Genomic DNA, 23,518 nt, shown 5'->3' with positions numbered 1-23,518 from the left:
AATTTACAAAATGAGTTTTTTCTAAAAAGAAAAACGATGTGAAGCAGTGTTCCTATGAAGGTTCGAAAATGTCACATGTATCTGCAGAAAAATATTTGAAGAAGTTGAAGACGTTCATAGAAAAGTGGGTGCAAGGGTATACCAAAGTTAAAAAACATTAACGATTTCCCTGGACGAGGCCCAAAAAATACCTCTCCAAAATAAGATCAGAATATCATCGATTTGTTTGTGGCAAAGCAAAACTTATCGTTACGTGAAGCTTATGCATTTTTCAGAAAAAGTGGTGTTAATGTAACGAAAGACACGATTCGAGGACGTTTACGAGCAGAAGACCTTAAACTCCAGAGCACATTGAAAAAAACTGCTGCTCTCATTATCACATTGAAAAAAGACTTTTCTGAGCTAACGTAGTGTTCACGGATTTTGGATTGGCCTTCACAGTCGCACGAGGCGAGCCACAGTGAAAAGTTTTGGAAAGTTGGTATACTAAAACTTTCCAACTTTAGTGGATCGTATTGGCACCGCCTTATACTTCCAATCCCACTTTCGTGGGCCCCGCATCCCGGAAAATTAGTGTTTATCAGAAGTTGTAGCAATTCTTCTAATATGGACTATGAATAAGTTCGTGCGGTTTTTTTCGAAATTTGAAACTTTATTGACGTAAAATGGTTACAAATTTAATATTCAAAGTATTGTCCATCGCTTGCTACTACTTTTTCCCATCTTTCTGGCAATTCACGGATTCCCTTTGTGAAAAATTCGGTCGGTTTTGCCGCAATCCACGAATCGATCCATTTTTTGACTTCATCGTAATTACGGAAGTGCTGGTCAGCCAGGCCATGTTGCATCGATCGGAAGAGATAGTAATCGGATGGCGCAAGGTCTGGACTATACGGCGGGTGGGGTAGGACATCCCATTTGAGCGTTTCTAAGTATGTTTTGACCACTTGTGCAACATGTGGCCGAGCATTGTCATGTTGCAAAATAACTTTGTCGTGTCTATCGGCGTATTGCGGCCGTTTTTCTCGCAGTGCTCGGCTCAAACGCATCAATTGTCGTCGGTAGACATCCCCCGTAATCGTTTCATTCGGTTTCAGTAGCTCATAATACACAACACCCAGCTGGTCCCACCAGATACACAGCATAACCTTCAGGCCATGAATATTCTGCGCCGACGTCGATGTTGAAGCATGGCCAGGGTATCCATACGTTGCCCGACGTTTTGGATTGTCGTAATGGACCCACTTTTCATCGCCAGTCACAATTCGATGCAAAAAACCCTTTCTTTTGTGCCGTTGAAGCAGTTGTTCGCATGCCATAAAACGGCGTTCAACGTCTCTTGGCTTCAATTCATACGGCACCCAATGGCCTACCTTTCGGATCATTCCCATGGCTTTTAAACGTTTGGAAATGGTTGATTGATCAACTCCCAAAGTTTTTGCAACCTCTTCTTGCGTTTGAGCCGGATCTTGATCGAGCAATTCCTCCAATTCGGTATCCATGAACTTTGGCGGCGCACCCTCGCGTTCTTCGTCTTCCAAGCCAAAATCACCACTTTTAAAGCGTGCAAACCACTTCTGGCACGTTCGCTCAGCTAGAGCATGCTCACCATAAACTTCCACCAAGATACGATGACTTTCGGCTGCTTTTTTCTTCATATTAAAGAATTCCCCGCAAAAACACATTCTTTGGCACGAAATTCGACATTTTCAAGTGTGGTAAAAATATTGTTGTTTACGCTTCAAATAAAAAACTTATACTGACGTTTGTGCCTTACGACAGTAGCTCTCCAATGAATGTTTGGAAATGTGAATCGATGGAATAATAATCAAGTTACGCCATATGTTGTAAAACCGCACGAACTTATTCATAGTCCTATTATAAAGGGTTTTTCAATTGGCGCGGGTCGATTGTGGCGCCCTGTGGCAGCCATTTTGTTTTGGCGACATCTGTCGAATCTTTTGTTTATTATTCAGTTGTTTAGGCTAAATCATTATGGCAAGTTACACGATTGAACAGCACGTTCAAATGATAAAACTTTATTATCAAAATGAGTGTTCATTAACGCAAACGTTGCGCGCATTGCGCACATTTTTCGGTAGACGTGGTGTCCCTTCCAATTTCTTATGGCCCATATTGAACCATATGGACCTACATAGACGACATGTGGTTCCAGCAGGACGGCGCTACGTGTCACTCACAAACGCCATTTTATTCCATTTCAACATCTACCCGCCCTTATTGAAAAACCCTTTAGTAGCCGTCCAAGTACCATCTGGTTTCTTGACCCAAGATGCCATTGAATGATCTTTGGAAAGTATACGGCTAAGCCTAGCGGAATGCCTTGTAGATTCGATAGACTAACAAAACTCCCTCCAGCTCTATTTCTTGGCGGCCCTAATTGCCTTCTTGCACTGACTCCGACCTTCTCTGTACAATTCCCAATTTACTGCCGAGCTGCTGAGGTTTAAAAATATTACTGAAACTGAATAAACTAAATATATTCATTGCTCCGCAACGAGTCGCTTTGTCTCAAATATATGCACATACCTATACGCATCTAGCGCCGTTGCAAAACCACCAACAGTTGTCTTGTGCCGACTCAGCTGACCTTACCGGTGCAGATGACGGTTGCGCGAATATTGCAGCTGTCAAAAAAATTACGAAACGCCGAAGCAAATAGCAAGCAAACCAAGACGACCAACAACGAACACAAAGCTATTTTCAAACAAAAGCCAAGTATTCTATGGGCAACAATTTTCAACAGTTTTATGATGGTCTTGCGCCATGCGCCGCCGCCTGCCAACATTTCGGCGACTCAAAAAGTTTCATTCGAACAACAACTGATCAGCGTCGCACAAGTGTTGGTAAATGCTGCTGGCTACGGCGATGGTGGTGACTGAAATTTTTTTTGTATTTTTATTTTCGAACTTGATCGGCATTTGTGGTTAATTAAAGGCTTACTAAGCCGCTCACTCTGATGAGCAGTTGAGCAGTGGATGATGAAGATAATGTCGGAGATGTGTTGATAAGTATGTACTTGAACGTTGTATGTCGGCGGGGACGGTTAGTTGGCTGGCTGGCTGACTGACTGAGGCCTAGAGGCGATGGTGGTGATATGGAGTTGATGATATGTTGTAGTTGTTTGGCGGCATGAAATTAATATTTTTGATCTGGTATTCGTTGGTGTGGTTCGGAACAAATTGCTATTCGATTTGGTTTCGCTCGTCACTAATCGTATGATACAGAATTTTTTTCCATAAAACAAAAGAAAGAGAAATATTTACGTTTCGTTAATATAAATTTTGAGGAAGAGTTATTACAATTTTTGGAATTGATTGTTCAAACGCCACGAATTACGGAGCACCGCAATTAGTGACGCCATTATAGTAAAACACTAATCAAACTTGTATCGAGAAAGACTTTTAATAACTGATATTCAGCGGTATGTAATTTAATGCTGCATTTAGGGTGCAATTAGTAACGATTGAGTTTTGGACTATGCCATAATTGCTAAGAATTTTCAAGTTTTGTTTGAGTCTAAACAAAATTGCTTGGCTAAGTGCCAAAAAGCACCTCAAGACATTTGTGCTACCAGCAACTCATTCCACTGCTAAAAAATGCTTCCAAACCGTACATTCGGAATCGAAATGTATACTAAATATTATATAAGTACATATAATTGGCACTTTCAACCTTTTTTGGTTGTTTGGCCCAGCTCCTCTTCTAATTTGTGGTGGAGTTTTACTCTGTTCCACAAATATAATACCTACAGTTTTAGGCTGCTTCCAGAGGGTAGATGGTTGTTTATGAAAAGCCTTTTTCATGGTAGAAATACTATTGTCTGCCGAGGGGCAACCGCAATTAGGTATTTAATGGCCGGGGTTTCGAACTCGGAGTATAGCACCAACCCATTCGGCTGCGGCCGCTGCTTTGATAAATACTAAAATATATACCACCTTGATCAAAAAGTTCCCAGAACAAACGCCAAATGACGCTCTGAGTCAACTAATCGAGCTCTGTTTTTTTTTTGTTAGTATTAATTTTTCAGTTAATAGTGCGATGCTGATTCAATGCTGCGAACAACTTAGAAAAGTTAGGAAACAGTTTCGGTAATGATAACCTAAAGAAAACAACAGTTTACGTGTGGAATGAATGATTCAGAAGAGTTTGTGAGTCGGTCGAGAATGACGAACGTAGTGACAGGCTGTCGATATTGAAAACTGAATAAACTGAAAACATGAATAAAGTGAAAGAAAAGTTGATCAGTAACGGCTTATTAACCAACAGAGAGTTGGCCTAGGACTGGAACATTTGAGAATTGCTTATGGATTCGTTAAGGGCATTCTAGTTAATAATTTGGGTTTCCGCCGTGTTGTTCCGTGTTGATATAAGCAATGACTTGATTTGGAATGAATCCGATCCACCATTCATCAAATACATCATTATTGGAGACGAGACGTGAGTTTATAAGTACGACCCGTAATCCAGACATCAGGCGAGTGAATGGAGAGCTCCGAATGAACCAAGACCAAAAATCCAGTCAAAAAAGAAAGCGTTGCTATGGGTTTTATGGATTACATCACCAATTCGGCAGGTCAGACAGTTAATAACAACTACTATTTGGGGGCTATGAGACGTTTACGTGAAGCAATTCGCCAAAAAAAAGGATTTCTGGGAAAACAATTCGTGGATTTTGCACCATGGCAACGGACCGTCGCACAGTGGCACAGTTGCCACCATTATCCGTGAATTATTGATCAAGGAGGAGCCCTGCGACTGTTTTCTGTTTGACAACAGCCGAAAAGAATCGAAGACGACTCTGATGGATATACCGAGAATAGAGTTCCAGAAATGTATCGAGAGCTGGATCAAACGCTGGGATAAGTGCGTTGCAATTGAAGGCGATAATATCACTATTTAGGAGTAAACCTGTATTTAGAATTTTCTGAATATATTCCGAGGACTGTTTGACCAAGGTGGTATACTACTGTGGGCAAAAAGGTAAGGTGAATTTGGTTGTAAAATGAAAAATCTTTATTTATTCTTGTAAATCAATTTCATCCCCTTCAAAATAATCCCCTCTCGATGAAATATACTTATGCCAACGATTTTCCCAATCCCCGAAACATGCCAAATAGTCCATTTCCGGTATAGCCATCAGCACCTTCTTCGATTCAGCTTTTATCTCCTCAATCGACTCGAAACGCGTTCCCCGGAGTGTTCTCTTGAGTTTTGGGAATATCCAGAAGTCACACGAAGCCAAATCAGGCGACTACGGTGGTGGCGGAACGATATGCGCGGAATTTTTGTCGAAATGGTCACGAAGAACGAGTGCAGTGTGAGATGGTGCATTATCGTGATGCAAAAACCAAGAGTTGTTGGCCCATAATTCTGGTCTTTTTAGACGAATTGCTTCACGTAAACGACGCATAACGCTCAAATAATATTCCTTATTAACAGTTTAGCCTGCTCTTTTCGGTCTGGCCTCGCCTCTAGCACGATATTCGCTTGATTGGTCGATTGTTTCAGGTCGTAAGCATAAATCCAAGTCTCATCTCCCATAATGATGCATTTGAGCTTGTCCTGATAGTCTGAAAGCATTGTTTCACACACATCAACGCGACGACTTTTTTCCAAGAAATTGAGAGTTTTCGGTACCAAACGAGATTTGAGTTTTCGTAGGCCCAAATGGTTTTTCAAAATGGTTTTCACAGATCCTTCTGATATTCCGATCATATCAGTAAGGTCTTTAACAGTCAACCGACGATTTTTGAGCACTAACTCCTTCACTTTATTGACGTGTTGGTCACCTGTTGACGTCGATGGTCGTCCGGAGCGCTCCAAGTCATCGACACGCTCTCGACCCTCTTTGAAGTCTTTGTACTACTTATAAACATTTTTCTGCGACATTGTCGAATCACCAAATGCCTTCTGCAACATGCGAAACGTTTCCGCAGCCGAAATTTCATTCCGCAAACAAAATTTGATGGTACTTCTCTGCTCAATCAAATCAGACATTGTAAAAATCGAAAAATGCACTCTTGGTGGTTTGGTAAACACAAGCGTAAATATATTACTGATAATGACATTCATATGAAAGTTGGCCCAGATGTTAGTAACAGTGCTGCCAACTCATGAAAAAAAAAAAATAGAGCGAAATTTTAATCCCGCGAAGTTTGACAAATAAATTCATCTTACTTTTTGCCCACAGGATCGATATATAAGAAAATATTACATCTCACGAGTTGAGGATTTATGTGATCACTGAAATGTAAAATAACCATTGCTGATACAGTCCAAAAGAATACAAAAAGTTCAAAAAGAAACAGGAAAATCTATATATTGTATATAAAAATTAAGCCGAAAAAAAGTGTGCATTTGTCCGGGGTAATCTCAGCAACGCGTATAAGGAAAACAATGAAAGTTTCACACGTTGTTGGTGTTGCTTTGGCAAAGGTTTCTGTGAAGTTTGGTTGAAATCCGATAACGCGTGTGTGTGCGGTGCGTCGGTTAAGTGAGTTTGTTTTTGCTATTTGCCGCACGTATTTTTTGTACCGCACATAGCATTCATTAGAATTGAATACATTTCGGTCGTGTGTGTCTGGGCCGATTATTATAAAATTTGGTATATATATATATTTTTCCACGGTGAAGGTTCGTATAATATGCTTATTGATTCCACTCGCCACCAGGTGGCGCTGCCGAAGGCCAAAACGAGGACTCGGGTAACCCTAGGATATGTTTTTACATTGTGGGTATCAAATCAAAGCTACTGATGAGTGCTTTAATACAGAGTATTTTTTAGATCTCTGAGTGACCAGGGTCTCGAGATATAGCCGAAAAGGTGGACTAAGGTACCCTTGGATGTGTTTGTACAATATGGGTATCAGATGGAAGCTGTTGATGAAAGCTTTTAAGTGAAATAATTTCCGGGATAAAGAAAGGAGATGGAGCTGGAGATGGAAGAAGAAAAGGAATAGCTACAAGAAGAGGAAGACCACTTATTATTAAAAATTAAAAAAAAAAAAAAATCTAAAAAAATTTTAAAATGTTAAATATACGCTTATTATATAAACGTTAATCTGAAGTCAGTTATAGTGAAAAATTTATTGTATCATTGCCGGCGTGATTGGTGATCGTTTCCTTAATTTTTTGCAGAAAGGTTATGCTAATATGAGATATTACCTATATCATTCATATATTTACGTATTACCTGTGTACTCATAAATAAACGGTTGAATCAAATATAATATATGTCAGTTTTTTTACTTCGCCTGGAAAAGTTTATATAAATTTAAGAAGAGTAAATAGAACTTATTTTATATCAGACTTCACGCAAAAAAGTCATTTGCACCTGAACACATAGCTGGGTTAAAGCTGGGGGGAATAGAACAGTTCTCTTCTCCTTCTCCTTCTCCTTCTCCTTCTCCTTCTCCGCTTTTTCGCACACGTAATTGTATGGGATGAGTGCACGATGGCACATAAAAAGTCACTGGAAGCGCTTGATAGGACATTACGAGATTTACGTAGTAAAAATGAAATGTTTGGTCGTGCCTTAATGCTGCTGGCAGGTGATTTTAGACAAACACTGCCTGTTATTTCTCGAGCAACTGTAGCAGATGAATTGGATGCATGTTTGAAATCATCATATTTGTGGAGACATGTTCAAACACTCAAACTAACTACAAATGTACGTGTTCTAATGCAAAATGATCCATCAGCTGCTGAGTTTTCACAGCAATTATTGGATATTGGAAATGGCAAAGTTCCTGTCGATAATTTAACTGGCTTAATAACTGAACGAGCCATCATGGCTGGCAAAAATAAAGATGTGAATGAAATGAATGCGGCTATTTTGGCTAACATACCAAGTCCAGAACAAACATATCGATCCGTTGACACAAATCAAGATGATATTGTAAATTATCCCACTGAATTTTTGAATTCCCTTGATTTACCTGGATTACCGCCACACATACTAAACTTGAAAATAGGAGCACCGATTATTATGTTGAGAAACATAAATCAACCACGACTATGTAATGGCACTCGATTAACTGTTAAGAGATTGATGAATAGCGTCATTGAAGCAACAATTTTGAATGGAAAATACTCTGGTGAAGACGTTTTAATACCGCGAATACCAATGATACCATCGGATATGCCGTTTAAATTCAACCGTCTTCAATTTCCTGTTCGCCTTGCATTCGCCATTACTATTAATAAGTCACAAGGCCAATCTTTATCAATTTGTGGTATTGATTTAGAATACCCACGTTTTTCTCATGGCCAACTTTATGTTTCATGCTCAAGAGTTGGTAAGCCATCGGTATTGTTCATTTATTCAACAACGCATGGAAAAACGAAGAATATTGTATACCAAAGAGCATTACAATAAAAAAAGTAATAAAGTAAATCACATCAAACGTTTTTTAATTGCTACTACTATTTAAGACTTCTTTGATTACTATTCATGCGCGAGAATTTTTATAAAATACACACAGTATTTTTCGGCTTAATTTAATTAATTAATCTAGATTTTTTAAAGAGGACCAGCGGAACGGGCGGGTTTTCGCTAGTTGCATATAAGTATACTTACTCCGTACACTTCACAATAATATACAAATCAAATTTTTTTAAATTCATTCTGAGGCATTGATGAGATGCATTAATTATTTAAACCTAAGAACTCTATATTTTGTATTTTCTTAATTTAATTTTATATTTATTGAATAGAAATGCTACAATACTTGAATTATAATAGCAACCTTAGTGTGTGGTACAAGAAATACAAGAATATATTATATATAAAAAAAGACAGATGTTTCTATGCTTTTATTTTTTGACAGAAAACTAAATAACTTTTCATTACTGTCTATTGCGATGGGAGGACACTCAAGATTTTTAACTGGATCTCAGAAGCGAAGCATTCCAAACACAGGGACTTCTCAATAACAGGATTCCAATTCTATTGAGAACATGTATAAAAATTGGTCGGTTTGGAGGAAATAGGAAAACAAATTCTTAAAAAAAATTCCTTTTTTTTTTGCTTTGAAAATTATAATATAGCTTTTTTTTAAAATTAATCACTCTAATGTAAAAAAACTAAGTTCTTAAGTGGTCACCTTTTTGTTTTTACTAATTTGATAGTTTCTTTGAATGTTCAAGTTTAGAAGCTTGGAAAAGAGTGAAGGCGACCACAAATTAAAAAATCGTTTAGATTCAATAAATCCAGGTATTTTACTGAAGATTGAGTTCACAAAAAGTTACATTTTCTAACTTTCGAGAAACAAATATTTGGGATGAACGATAATCGATTTGCGTGAAATGGTTGTTCCGATGGCAGTGATTGGATGAGTCAGGTAGTCACAGTTATTAGAGATGAGGCCTGGATATTCGAACAAACAAAGCCGATATTCGTGGCATCATCCATTGTCAATACATATATTCCTTCCTGGAGCTGCTGCGGGTATGTTTTTTTCATGGTTGAGAAAGTGCCACTTTTGCTATTGATTTGGGATAATAGATTACAAGGTTGGGCCATCTGAGGTAAAAGTGTGAAAATAACTTCGGCTGCTACATCACCGGCTACTCGTCGGCAGTACTCATATTCTGCCCGCTCGTTTTGCAAGTACTCGTCAAAGCAGTCGTTGTTCAGACGGTAACGGTGTAATATGGGCGAGGGCTGTGTTGATTTTTTCGTATGCTACCCACACAATCTTATTTTTTTTGTAAGCAGACGGCTGTAATGACTCCGGTTGCGTCAGCCAATTACTTCAAAATCGTAATCCTCAAAGCTGCATTCGATACATTTTACCAACACTCCTGAGAATACCTGAGAGGTCAATATTAGCAGTTTGTAATTGGCTTCATTGAAAAGCTACTGTTGTCTAATTAAACTTAAGTTGTTAATGCTCATTTCACCATTTCTTTTCCTTTCCACTCTCTCTCTCTCCCCACGTATGTACTATTGTACATATATTGAGTTAGACGGTTGCAACAACAGCTCACAGGACGTTCATAAGTATTCCGTTGGCCGAACTCTTTCTTGAAATGAGGAGCAGGCGATTGCCAAAGTCTGCCCAACCTCTCCCCCTTTCCTGTTTTTTGAATGTTTTAAAGAGATAATATTTTAACACTTAAGCGAAATTGAAGGCTAGCTGATTCCAGCGATAATCTCTTGCTAGCAAAGCATTTCCTCTTGCATCCTTGACCAACCCTGATTTCCACGATGCGCTTGCATTTTAGCCGCTGATCAGAGTGAAGTTTTAAATATTTAGATGGGTTCCATAGTGGCCTAACTGAGGAAATACATTTGTGCTTGCTTCTGCCATTCCTGGTTTAACACTTTATGGCTCCTTTCTCGCTGCATGAAATTTAAGCCTGTATTTGCGCCCAGAATTCCAACTATTCGGCAACGTTCCTTATATGATGCTTTGCTAATATTAAAACAAGTGTCGGCCTAGCAATCGAAATCAAGCAAGTAGTCAAATTTTATTTAGCTTTTTTTTTTTGAATATTTTACGCAAGGTGTGTGATATGGTAAAGTATTCAACTTTTGCTAAAATTGGTTCAATTTTAATTTCCGGCTCCTGTGTGTGCGCGTAGCGTTGGATAAATTTAGGCGACACAAATATTGATTAATATGCACGCATGAGTGAAAGGATGCTTGTTTGTTTGTTGGAACAATTTAATTTGAATTGATTTGATTTTGAAATGACGCCAGACAGCAGTTTGAAAGCTAGCAAGCCGACAAACTGAAGCGGTTTCATATGATGCATGCAACAGCCACTAATGGAAGGTACGACGATAACAAACTGATATATGCTATCCACAAGTTGACAGGTGATTGCAATTTCAGGGACGATATTTGGAGCGTATTTGTTTATATACAGTGGTTTGTTTGCACATTAAGGTGTTCCTAATTTAACGAAATCCATATTTTTTTAACTAATTATGAAACATTTTCTGAAATTGGACTGATATACATAGACTATGCCAAGACAAACTCGAATTCAAGCAAAAAATCCAATGTGAAAGTATGTATGGTTGTACTAAAACTTGACTTCGCATTCGAAGAAGTAGAAACCAATCTCAGGCGACATCTGTTAAAAACTACTCCCACCTCCATTTGCGAATGAAGTTGAGTAGATTAGAGGATGTTAGAGAGCTCTATATTCGCAACAAAGCCAGCGAAGGGTGACTAGAAGCCCTAGAAGCGAGATTAAGACCACCTTTAGCCTAGGCCATCTACTATATTTATACCCTCCTGATGATTTCCAATTCTCACGGAGCGAGTATAAGTCAAGTATGTTTACTTACTTGCATGTTAAGCCATTCCCCTAGTGCAGCAAAGAAGCCAGACTGACTGATACTAAGCCTCTGCACTTTCATTTGCTCCCATTAACTTAATTCAGGTTCTTAACACGTTCCCCGTCCGCTGAGCCACATATGGTTCAGGAAACGTGTACCTGATAAGCACTGATACGTTTCTGAGCCATATGTGCGTGAGGGGGTATATGAAACTTCTAAAGCAAATTATTCGACTGGACGTAACGGAACTGTACAGTTTCTGCACTGGACGTGCTGATACGATAATAAAGTAAAGAAAAACGCCGGGACACACGAAAAAATATTTTTATTTTACGCAGAAATCACAAATTATTTTTAAATATTTCTTATTACGACACTCCCAGGCTTATCCAAATCAGCAATCTCGGGGTCACGCCCTATATAAATATCATAATTCCAGACAAAACCCTCTTCTGTGCACAGTTTATAGATATTCAAGCCGTATTTATGAGCTTTTGATGGGTTGTATTGACGGAAAGATATCCTGCGATATATTCACCAGGTGTTAGTAAGCTCTTCCAGTTATTGATAACAAGGTCCAAAAGTGGTTTTATTTTGTATAGACGCTTGTTTTGATCCCTCGGAGCTTCATTTCAACAAAGTGCCATCGAGAACCGATTATTTGACATGTTTACGTTGGCGGCCGCCGTAGCCGAATGGGTTGGTGCGTGATTACCATTCGGAATTCACAGAGAGGTCGTTGGTTCGAATCTCGGTGAAAGCAAAATTAACAAAAAAACATTTTTCTAATAGCGGTCGCCCCTCGGCAGGCAATGGCAAACCTCCGAGTGTATTTCTGCCATGAAAAAGCTCCTCATAAAAATATCTGCCGTTCGGAGTCGGCTTGAAACTGTAGGTCCCTCCATTTGTGGAACAACATCAAGACGCACACCACAAATAGGAGGAGGAGCTCGGCCAAACACCTAACAGAAGTGTACGTGCCAATTATTTATTTTTATTTTTTTTTTTACGTTGTGAAATATTGGACTTGTCGGTCAATTTTGCATTTTTCGTTGGGACAGGGAACGTGTTAAAGATCATACATGATTCGGGTCTGAGCATCGTATCCTACCTCTTCACAGATCAAGTAGTTAAATATTCTTTTCGGTTTAAATAAACACCGAGGATCAAGAAACTCTAAATTACATTTAGGATCTCCACAGCAGGGCCAGCACGCATAAATTACATGAGTTTGGAGGCCACAAGCAATATGCACCTAAACCGTCTTTAGGAAGAATTGAGTTCTTCTTCTTAATTGGCGCGATAACCGCTTCAGCGTTTTTTGCCGAGTTTAACAAAACGCGCCAGTTGTTTTTTTTCGTGCTAACCGGCTCCAGTTGGACACACCAAGTGAAACCAAGTCCTGCTCCGCCTGATCTGTCTAAAGCAGAGGTGCCTTCCTCTTCCATACCGCATGGAATACTTTCAGAGCCGGAGCGTTTTTATCCATTCGGACGAACTGACCTAGCCAGCGGAGCCGCTGGATCTTTATTCGCTGCGCTACATATGTTTATGTCATCGTAAAGCTCATACAGCTCATCGTTCCATCGTCTGCGATATTCGCCGTTGCCAACGTGCAAAGATCCAAAAATCTTACGCAGAATCTTTCTCTCGAACACTCCAAGCGTCGCTTCATCGGATGCTGTCATCCTCCAAGCTTCTGCGCCATACGTTAGGACGGGCATGATGAGAGCCTTATAAAATGTTAGTTTTGTTCGTCGAGAGAGGACTTTACTACTCAATTGCCTACTTAGTCCAAAGTAGCACTTGTTGGCAATGGAGGTTCTCCGTTGGATTTCAAGGCTGATATTATTATCGGTGTTAAAACTGGTTTCTACAATAAATAAACGAATTATCTTACAACTTCGAAATCTCTGATGAGTTATGGATGATATATTACACTATATGGTTGTAATAATCAAAATAAATATTTTCGTGACAATAGCGCAGATATGGTGCTTAAGGAGATAGAAGTTGCTGATGTATAATTTTACGAGCAACGGGCGCAACCTTTTCATTTTAAAATTATAGCAGCTTTTAAGAAAATAATGGTGTGTAAATACTTAAGTCCACCAGTGTATTATTGTTCTAATTTGCATCTGAAAACATTCTTATAGGGAAAATAGCTCAAGAAAACACACCAAGTGTACTCGTTTACAAACTTCATCGTGTTCGCTTGTTAGAAAAAACCAAGTTGGGTATAATCTAACAAACGTTGGGTATATACGAAAAACGATTGATCAATTCGACTGCGTCGTGGCGGTTGAGTGCGTTCAAGATCAAAATTCAGTAATGAAATTTTCTCTTTTTAAAACATCAGAGTAGTCGAAATTTCAAAAAAATTAAAACTACTAAAAAAATGCTTAACAAAAAAATTTTGCTTTTTTTTAATTTTTGTCGGAAACACCAACAGTTATTTGACTTACTACTTAAAGAACAAATACTTGCATGAAAAAATTAAAATTGTGAACAACTATATCTTGACAACTACAACCCCTTTCCTTCCTCTCTTTTACACAATTTCTGTTATTGTACGATTAGTAGAGCAATTTGACCAAACCAAATTTTATCAAGATCGAAGCGTTAAAATTTTCAGCGGGTATACTTGACCTGTCTTGCCCATATTTGAATGTTTAAGCGCCTGTTGAGAGGGTACTTTTGGATTGTAAAATCTTAATACCGTACAAACAGTTTCTATCCCGCTTCCATGGTCCAGAGTTATACACGCCACTAGATTGCGACATCCCCACAATCCATAACAATCTTTTCGACTTTTGGAGGATGGAACCCCCTGATGCTGCGGCCGCCGCCGCAGTTTCCGCAGCAAATACGGTCGTGTCAAGCGCTATTACTACTACCACGACATCAGCGACAACTTTAATCACAGTCACAACCACCACGACTACAACATCGACGGCACCATTTGCGGCTGCACCTGGTATGCGCGCAGTCACGCCAATCGGACCACCAAACAAACGAAATGTAGGCTCACCTGTTCCAGCAGTAACCGCTACATCGACACTGCAGTCGCATCAGCAGCCCACACAAATACAACAGGCGCAGAAACAACCGCAAGCAACTCAACTGCAGCAGCATTCGGCCGCTGTTACATCAACACAACCACGAGTAGGAACCGCTCCAGATAGCCAGCAGCACCTCGTAATCAACTGTGCTGAGCTCACAAGCAATTCCGGTGGCACGGGCTCGGATAATGCCAATCAAGCGGGACTCAAAAACGCAACAGCTGGCGGCTTTGGCGCACAGCTCGCTTCGAAAATTAGCAAAGAATACACACTCTTCTTCATTAGGCGAATTCTTTAGTATGGCATTGTAGTACGCTGGGTTGCCCTTAGGAGGATGTGGACATTGAAAGGGTTGGCAAGATTCAAAGGCTCGCGTCTGTTTTCATAATCGGTGCAATGTGTACCATGTCATCGAAAGTATTATAAAAAAAAAAAAAATAATTGGCGCGTACACTTCTGTTAGGTGTTTGGCCGAGCTCCTCCTCCTATTTGTGGTGTGCGTCTTGATGTTGTTCCACAAATGGAGGGACCTACAGTTTCAAGCCGACTCCGAATGGCAGATATTTTTATGAGGAGCTTTTTCATGGCAGAAATACACTCGGAGGTTTGCCATTGCCTGCCGAGGGGCGACCGCTATTAGAAAAATGTTTTTATTAATTTTGCTTTCACCGAGATTTGAACCAACGACCTCTCAGTGAATTCCGAATGGTGATCATGCACCAACCCATTCGGCTACGGCGGCCGCCCATCGAAAGTATTATATGCAATATTAAATTTCCTTCCTGTAGATCTGCAGGCAAAATATATCGTTAGCAGTGCGGCAATAAGATTGAACACCTTAAGTAGGTGGTCAAACATGGGATATGGCCACGATAAGGTCTTAACTGGTATTTCGGAGCTTCCCGGACTGGTGGCTTAAAAAGATGTGCAATTAAGACGATGTTAAATAAGAGCAGCTGGATGAGCTTACTATAAAGGTGTGGAATTTTTGTCAGTCTTGCTGTAGTTTCGAAAATAGTAAATGTATTTCAAAAAATTCAGGAAATAACGGAACTACGGAGAACTTTAAAGTTAACAGTAGTTAATCGGTATTTCTGGCGCGTGTCGAGTTTATGTTTAGATCAGATCGGCCTATTTCTTTGCGTTTGGCATTAGTTTGAATTGAGGCTGTCGAGTGATTTAAAAAAAAACCCTTTTCCATCACTACAACGTAGTTGTGGTCGCAAAATTAATGTAAATAGGGTTCCAACTTGTTTCATATCCCCCCCTCTTCGGTAGACTTGGCTCCCTCGGAACCCTCGAACTAATATACAATTTGTTCCCGAATTTGGACGGGATAAGATTTCATTCAAACGAAAAGGTGTTTGCAGAAACGATTGCTATTTTTCAGACTTGGGCAAATCTTATTATTCGGAAGGGATCAACAAATTAGAACAGCGTTGAACGAAGTGGAAAGCCCAAAAGGAGACTATGTCAAATAAAAGAGGTTTATCCCAAACAATTGAGTAGTTTTTGTTCTTGCATGGACTTTTCAAACGACCCCCGAAAAAGCTGACTATATTGTTCAGCGGTCGTCATAGTCGAATGGGTTGGTCCTGTAGTGCCGGGTTCGAAACCCCGGGGCATGAAGCCCTAATAGCAGTCGCTGCTCTACAGGTAATGGTAAACCTCCGAGTGTATTTCTGTCATGAAAAAACTCCTCATAAAAACTAGCTGCCGTTTGCAGGCGGCATATAATTTTAGCTGATCTATTTCTGGAACAGAGTCAAGACACACAATAAATAGGAGGAGAGCTCAGCGCACAACCAAGGAGGGATTTAAGCGTCAATTATATATATATAACAGGTGGCGCTAAAATAATCCTCCTATCAGAAAATGCTATAAATTTTGCGATTGGCCCCTAATGTCAGTTCTGTTTTGACATTTGTGTAGTAAACACATGCGAAATACACGTTAATAAACGATGTTACGCTACACTGCTCCAGAACGCGGAATAATGCTGACTATTTATTTGAGCAATAATCGGTCGGTGACTTTGGCACAACGTGAATTTCGTCGCAGATTCCCTCGCCGTCCAACGCCTACTAGTGAAACACTGCGACGTTTAGCCGGTCGCCTCGAAGAGACTGGCACAACACGAGATGTTGCTAGGCGTAGCAGACCCCGGAGTAGCCGTTCTGCAGAAAATATTGCTGCTGTAGCCGAGAATGTCATGGAAGCGCCGTCGACATCGACCAGACGACGTGCCACACAAATGGGTATCAGTCGACGGCCTTTACACCGAATTTTGGTACAAGATTTGAAGATGTTTCCGTACAAAGTCCAGACGGTGCATCAGCTGTTAGCTGCTGACCGCCAATCGCGTCTAACATACGCTCAAGCCATCCTTAATCACCACCAAGAGGAAGATGATTTTTTCATAAAAAATAATCATGAGTGATGAGTCCCATTTCCATCTTAGCGGGTACGTAAATAAGCAAAATTTACGCTTCTGGGGCACTGAAAATCCGCGTGTAACCCACGAAGTGCCATTACAGCCTCAGACTCGTGCAGCTCTTAAAGACAATATCCGTCAAGAATGTGAGGACCTATCGCCGGAAATTTTGGCCAAAGGGATGGAAAATGCCATAAAAAGGGCTCAAATGGCAATCAACTGATGTAAAAAAAATAAAAGACCAAATAAAAATAATCCAAAAGAAGAATTAAAGTTTTTCATTTTTTTTTTAATTACAGCCAAAAAACATCGCAAGGTTACTTTTGCGCGTATATATATGTAAAAATTATGTATGTTAAAAATTTAATTTTTCTTAATAAGCTAGAATAAGTAAAAAAAAAATTAATGGGGATGCATCAAAATTTTGAGGAAGTTACTGTTGAAAATACAAAAATGATGCTTTGTGATAAGGTAAGCTTTAGTTTAGACTATACCTTCTGCTCAAATATGAACGAGACGTTATCAATAAAACGGTCCGCGGATGACATATGGCAAAAATAAATCTTTTGTTTTTTGGTAGGACTGTTATAAGCTTACATGGCAAATTTCAGTGTGATATGTCACATAGTTTGTTTTCTGTGCTACTGTAAACAAGTCAAGCTCAAGTGTGTTCTTCGAATTCTCTTTTATGACTTCAATTGTCTCAAATTGTTTTCCACGGAGCGGCAACTTGAGCTTGGGAAACAGGAAAAAGTCACATGGAGCCATATCAGGCGAATACGGTGCTTGCGGAACGATATTAACATTATTTTTGTTCAAATAATCGCGAACAAGACGTGATGTGTGAGCTGGTGCATTATCGTGATGCAAGAACCATGACTTGTTGTCCCACAATTCCTTCCTTTTAAGACGAATGTTCTCGCGCAAACGCTTTAAAACGTCTAAATAATATTCAGCGTTAGCCGATCGGCCTTGCGGTAGGAACTCCGAGTGCACCACACCTTCGTAATCGAAAAAAACAGTCAGCATAACCTTAACTTTTGAGCGACTTTGGCGTGGTTTTTTGGGTTTCGGCTCCTCCGGGGAGTCACTTTTGTACCACTGGAAAACACGTGCACGCGATAGAGCAGAGTCCCCATAGGTTGTCTGCAACATTTTTAAGGCGTCTGAAGCCGAAATTTTGTTGGAATAACAAAATTTCAAACAAATTCTTTGTTCAACTGGAATTTCCATCGTTAAATTCGAAGAACACACTCGAGCTTGACTTGTTTACAGTAGCACAGAAAACAAACTATGTGACATATCACGCTGAAATTTGCCATGTAAGCTTATAACAGTCGTACCAAAAAACAAAAAATTTATTTTTGCCATATGTCATCCGCGGACCGTTTTATTGATAACGTCTCGTTCATATTTGAGTAGAAGCTATTTTCTGAGAAAAAGATGTGTTTTATGTTTAAACAATTAATACCCAAGTAAATACATAAAAAGTGATTAACTCGCGCTCAAAAGTTGGTCTATGTGAGTTCAAACTCTGCATTTGATAATTGTAGCTGAATAGAAGCTCAGGAGGAGACGAGGAGAACTTTCCTTCGTAAATACCAATGCCCCAAGCAAGAATAAAAAAAAATACTTTTCTCTTGGCGGTTGCCCTAATGTACAATTTATATGCTTACATACACACATGCATATAAGTATGTATTTTTGAAATCCGGGAAGGACACCTAAATGCTCCCTTACAACCGCACACGCTTCCAAACCATCATTCAAGCAAAATGACATCAATTACAGCAACATATTTTGCTCGTCCACACATACATAACTACATTATCCATATTTGCAGCGCACATACGTGTGCACTTATATATGCACTTACGTATGTACTTATGTATGTACGATTATGTCCAATTGAAAGTGCAAATGCGTTTGTATTTGTGTGTATTTGTGTTTGTTACCTTTCGATTGCAATATGCAAATCTGCGGTATTTGTGCGTCAACAATTGGCCTTTGCCAGCGATTCAAAATGCAATTAATTTGAACATATGTATGTATGTGCATAAGTCAAAAGCGCAGCGCTCTCAGGTTCCCTCTTGCACTGCTCTGCCTCAACGCGTTGAGCTCTTCTGTTTTTCAGGTCCTCAATCATTTACTGGCGACTGGAATGGAAGGTTATTTGAAAGTTCCAACCTTTCTGTTTCATTTGCCTCCCGCCTCTGTATATACTCGTATTTTCGTGCGTACGAATTAGTCCAGCCGTCGCTTATGTCTATCTGTTGTTTTAATTTTGATGCGTTTACAAATGTCAATTGCAAATTTTCGAAAACTTGCTCAACATCAGTCATTTGCTTTGAATTGTTTTTCGTTTGCCAGGCATCACATACTCGTACATATATATATATGTATATGTTCATATGCACCATATCAATCATAATTGTGTATTTGTATGTACGCAATATTTCCAACATTCAATTATGTTGCCGCATTTGGGGATAAAAAGAAATGGAAAACCTAAAATGAAAATTTTACTCCCCTAAATCTGAGCAATCGCTCATAAATCCGCATGGTTATAGACTTTGCAATCTATATCACTTGGGGAAATCTCCTTAATAACAAAAGTGAAGTGTGTTAGTGTACCAACACTGCAGCGCGGCGAATAACGATCGCCACATTTTCATCGCTGAACTCAAATGTGAATTATGATGCCATGAATTCAGACATGAATTTGTTTATCTCGTCTCATAAATGCAGCTTAAAAATACCACAATCAAAAAAAATTCTGTACCAAAAAATTACATATGTATAAGGCTATCCCGTCAGTTTTTCTCTGACCCATTTCTTCTATTCAACACTTATTTGCAAATCGGTTTTATGCGGCCTCTGTGTGCTTTAGCAACGAATGTACCGCTTCCAGCGTAGCTTACTTTTTGGTAGCGCGTTTAAGCGCAAACCCCACCCGAAGTATATACAGTAGGTTCTGTTTTTATGCGGTAGATACGTTCCGCAAGATACAGCATAAAAAAAGCTACTAGTTCTATAGTAAAACTATAGATACGTTTCAAAAGTGCTAAAACCACATAAATCTAAAATAATGTAATAAAATCGCATAAAAAAGGGCACTAGTCCCATATTATAACTATAGATACGTTCCATAGACCGCATGAATCTGAAATAATTAAATAAAATCGTTTAAACAAAATATTGTATTTTTGAAAATTATATCTTTATTTAAGAAACGTCAGAATCGAAAAATAAATTTAATTCAGAAATAGAATCAGACAATACCCACATGTTGCGCGTTCGTTTAGGATTTGGCGTAAAATCACTTTCGTCACTTGAGGAAATGTACGCGTCTGATCTAGATAGTTATGCAGGCGGTTCCATACTTGTAGGGTTAGCATTTCTGATGTAATCTGTGATGAGTTTTTGCTTAGCTGGTTTAGAATCTTGTTTATATGTACAATTCCCGATAGGTCGACATGCATTTTGTAATTAAAAAAAAACCGCACTATTTCAAAACCGCATAAAAAAAAGCCGCATAAAAACAGAACCTACTGTACTTGTAAAATCCCATGGTTGGCTGGTTGGCTGAATTGGTGATTCATCTTGATTCCAACCAGCGCTTTCGCACCGTTTTGTTGCCACATCCTCGATACCAACTTGTTTAACGGATATTTACAGCGTGACTATACGAGTATCCTGTCTGAGTGGTTTAAGAACCTTATTACCACAGTTGTTCGAGACCCTCGAACAGTGGCTTGCCCAAGGTTGACATATTTTCCTTCTATAGGGCAGGGCATTCACAGAGGAAATGGGAAATAATTTCCTTTGCTCTTATTGTGTACAACTGCGTGTTATGAGGGATGCCCATTTTGGCTGATTGTTCCCAGGCTGGCCAAAAGCCAGTTTCATATTTTTCAATGTTGACGTTCTTTTGAGGTTGTAGGTGGGCCATAACGTTCTGCATTCTTGATTGCTCTCAGTGGTGTGAATACCGATTCTGCAAGAATGTTTTTCATGATTGATCCCCTCTCTTGCCAGTTCATCTGCTTTTTCGTTACCTTCAATGCTCCGATGCCCTGTATTAAGCTAATGTTATGATTTTCACTCAAACTCGTAACGCTACTCCTACATTGTTCCACCAGTTTATTATATTCTTCTTCACGATACGATAAAGAAATGAGGCAGTTTCTATGAGGTTTGGACCTCTACTTGAGGGTCAACAAAAAAGTAAGTACAATAACAGAATACCGTCCATTACTTCGTAAAAAAGAATGTTCATGGGCGAAAACCGCAACGGAGAAATCAGAGCTTTTTTCTGTTGGTTGGTTGGTTAAAGTGGTGATTCTTCCAGAATCCAACTAGCGCTTCCGCGCCATTTTGTTGCCACATCCTCGTTACCAATTTGTTTAACGGTTATTTACAGCATAACTATATCCAGTCTGTGCGGTTAAGGAACCTTATTAGGTTGTTAACGTCTAAGCCAGATAGTTCTTCGAGATTCTCGAACAGCGGTTGGCCCAGGGTTAACATTCTGTCCTTCCAGAGGGCAGGGCATTCACAGAGGAAATGGAAGATTGTCTCCTTTTTCTCCAGTTGTTTGTGACAGTATATATTGTGAGGGATACCCATTTTGGCTGCTTGTTTTCCGATAGACCAAAAGCCAGTTATGACTGCCGTTAGTCTCCAGGCGTCCCGTCGTTTCATGTTTATTAATGCCGACGATTGCTTGAGGTTGTAGGTGGGCCATAACGTTCTGCTAATTTTGCATTTCGTCTGGCCTTTCCACCTACAGTCCGCGATTCGGAGGTATTTTTGCGAAATTGTACTCTTGACTGCACCTAATGGTGTGAGTACCGATTCTGCAAGAGCGTTATTCATGGCAGATCCCCCTCTTGCCAGTTGATCTGCTTTTTCGTTACCTTCAATGTTCCGATGCCCCGGGATCCAGATTAAGGTAACTTTATGGTTTTCACTCAAGATGGTGAGGCTATTCCTACTTTGTTCCACCACTTTAGAGGATGTTGTAGCCGAACCCAGTGCCTGGATTGCAGCTTGGCTATCCGAGAGAATAGCGATATTACCCTTAAAAGAGAAATCTGCGATTAGTAGCCTACAGGCTTCCCCAATTGCCAGTACTTCCGCCTGGAAGACACTGCTGGTATTAGGGAGACGCACAAATTTCTCAATTTTAAGTCTGCGAGAATATATACCAGCTCCAACACCGCAGCCCATTTTACTTCCATCCGTATAGACTGTAGTGTCGAAGTTGTTTAGAGAGAATCCCTTATTCCATTCTTCCTTAGTTGGAAAGAGAGTGGGACGATGTAGTCAGTCCTCACCGAGATTAACTGAGTTTGTCGTAATAATAGACTAGCGTGACCATAAGTTTCTTCTTTCCAGCGACCCGCTTCATTTAACCTAAATGCACTCATATGTAGGTCTATTGGAATAACGTGTGCCAGTGCATTGAGAGCCTCTCTGGGACATGATCTGATTGCACCGACCGTTATTGCACAGGCTGATCTTTGTATTCTGCCGAGTAATTTGGTATTGTACTCTCTCCCTAGAGCCTTCCATCAAACTACCGAACCATACGATAAAATAGGTCGTATAACCGTCTTATACAGTCATAATGTATGCTTAGGTTGAAGACCCCATCTTCTTCCAAGCATACGTTTACAGGCATATAAAGCAATTTCTGCCTTCCTTACCCGTTCTTCAACATTTAATTTCCAGCTTAGTTTGGAGTCCAGAAATACCCCTAAGTACTTTGCGCTGGTTGATAGTGAGAGAGTTTGTCCGTTAATATTTGGTAGGGTAAAAGTTGGTACCTTATATCTGGTGGTGAAAAGCATAAGTTCTGTTTTACGTGGGTTTAAACCTAGGCCACAGCCTGTGGCCCAAGAGTTAAGCTCGCCTAACGCCCTTTGGATGATCCCACTGATCGTATTAGGACACAGTCCTGACGCCATTAACACCACATCATCAGCGTACGCCACCGCTTTTACCCCACCTCTATTAAGTTTTCTTAAGGCTTTGCTAATAACGCATAACCAGAGAAGTGGAGACAATACTCCCCCCTGTGGGGTGTCTCTGTGGACCTTCTTAGTTATACTGATATTACCCATATTAGCTTTGATGATACTGGTTTCTAGTATAGAGATGACCCAATTACTGATGCAATTGTCCACCTCTAAGTCTTTTTTCTGTACACCTAAAATATATTTTTACACCAAACGATGCTGATCCTTGCTTTGACATCACTGTCGCTGCCTTTTTAAACGATCCCTACCAAATGGAGCTGCCGATGAAGAAGTTCACCAAAAGTGAAATAGTTAGCACTACTAAAAAGCTAAATGATCACAAGACACCAGGGTGTGATCGCATCATGGCCAAAATTCTCAAAAAGCTACCTCCTGTACCTTATAATTTCATTATTCATTTGTTCAATGCTTGCTTAACCAGAAAACATCTTCTCAGCTCAATGGAAAGTGGCAGAAATTAAATTGGTGCTCAAGACGGGAAAACCAGGCCCTATCAGCCTTTTACCAATACTGTCAAAAGTTTTTGAAGAGGTCTTTTTTAAACGTTTAATGGTTTTTATTGAACGCAAGCAAATATTTCCGAAACATCAGTTTTGTTTCATGAAAGAGCATTTGACAATTGAGCAGGCCCATAGACTTGTCGGAAAAATATAAGCAGCGCT

The 23,518-nt window shown here is 39.7% G+C and overlaps 1 protein-coding gene across 1 annotated transcript; it reads left to right on the top strand.

Moving 5' to 3' along the window:
* Positions 1-14,136: 14,136 nt before the first annotated feature.
* On the top strand, positions 14,137-14,676 carry LOC129242201 (uncharacterized). The gene has a single exon (XM_054878758.1). The coding sequence runs from the start codon at positions 14,137-14,139 to the stop codon at positions 14,674-14,676; it is 540 nt and encodes a 179-aa protein (XP_054734733.1).
* Positions 14,677-23,518: the final 8,842 nt, after the last annotated feature.

Source organism: Anastrepha obliqua, chromosome 3 (assembly GCF_027943255.1).
Source record: "Anastrepha obliqua isolate idAnaObli1 chromosome 3, idAnaObli1_1.0, whole genome shotgun sequence".
In the NCBI taxonomy this organism is placed as follows: Eukaryota; Metazoa; Arthropoda; class Insecta; order Diptera; family Tephritidae; genus Anastrepha; species Anastrepha obliqua.
This window is presented reverse-complemented; position numbering and strand designations above follow the sequence as displayed.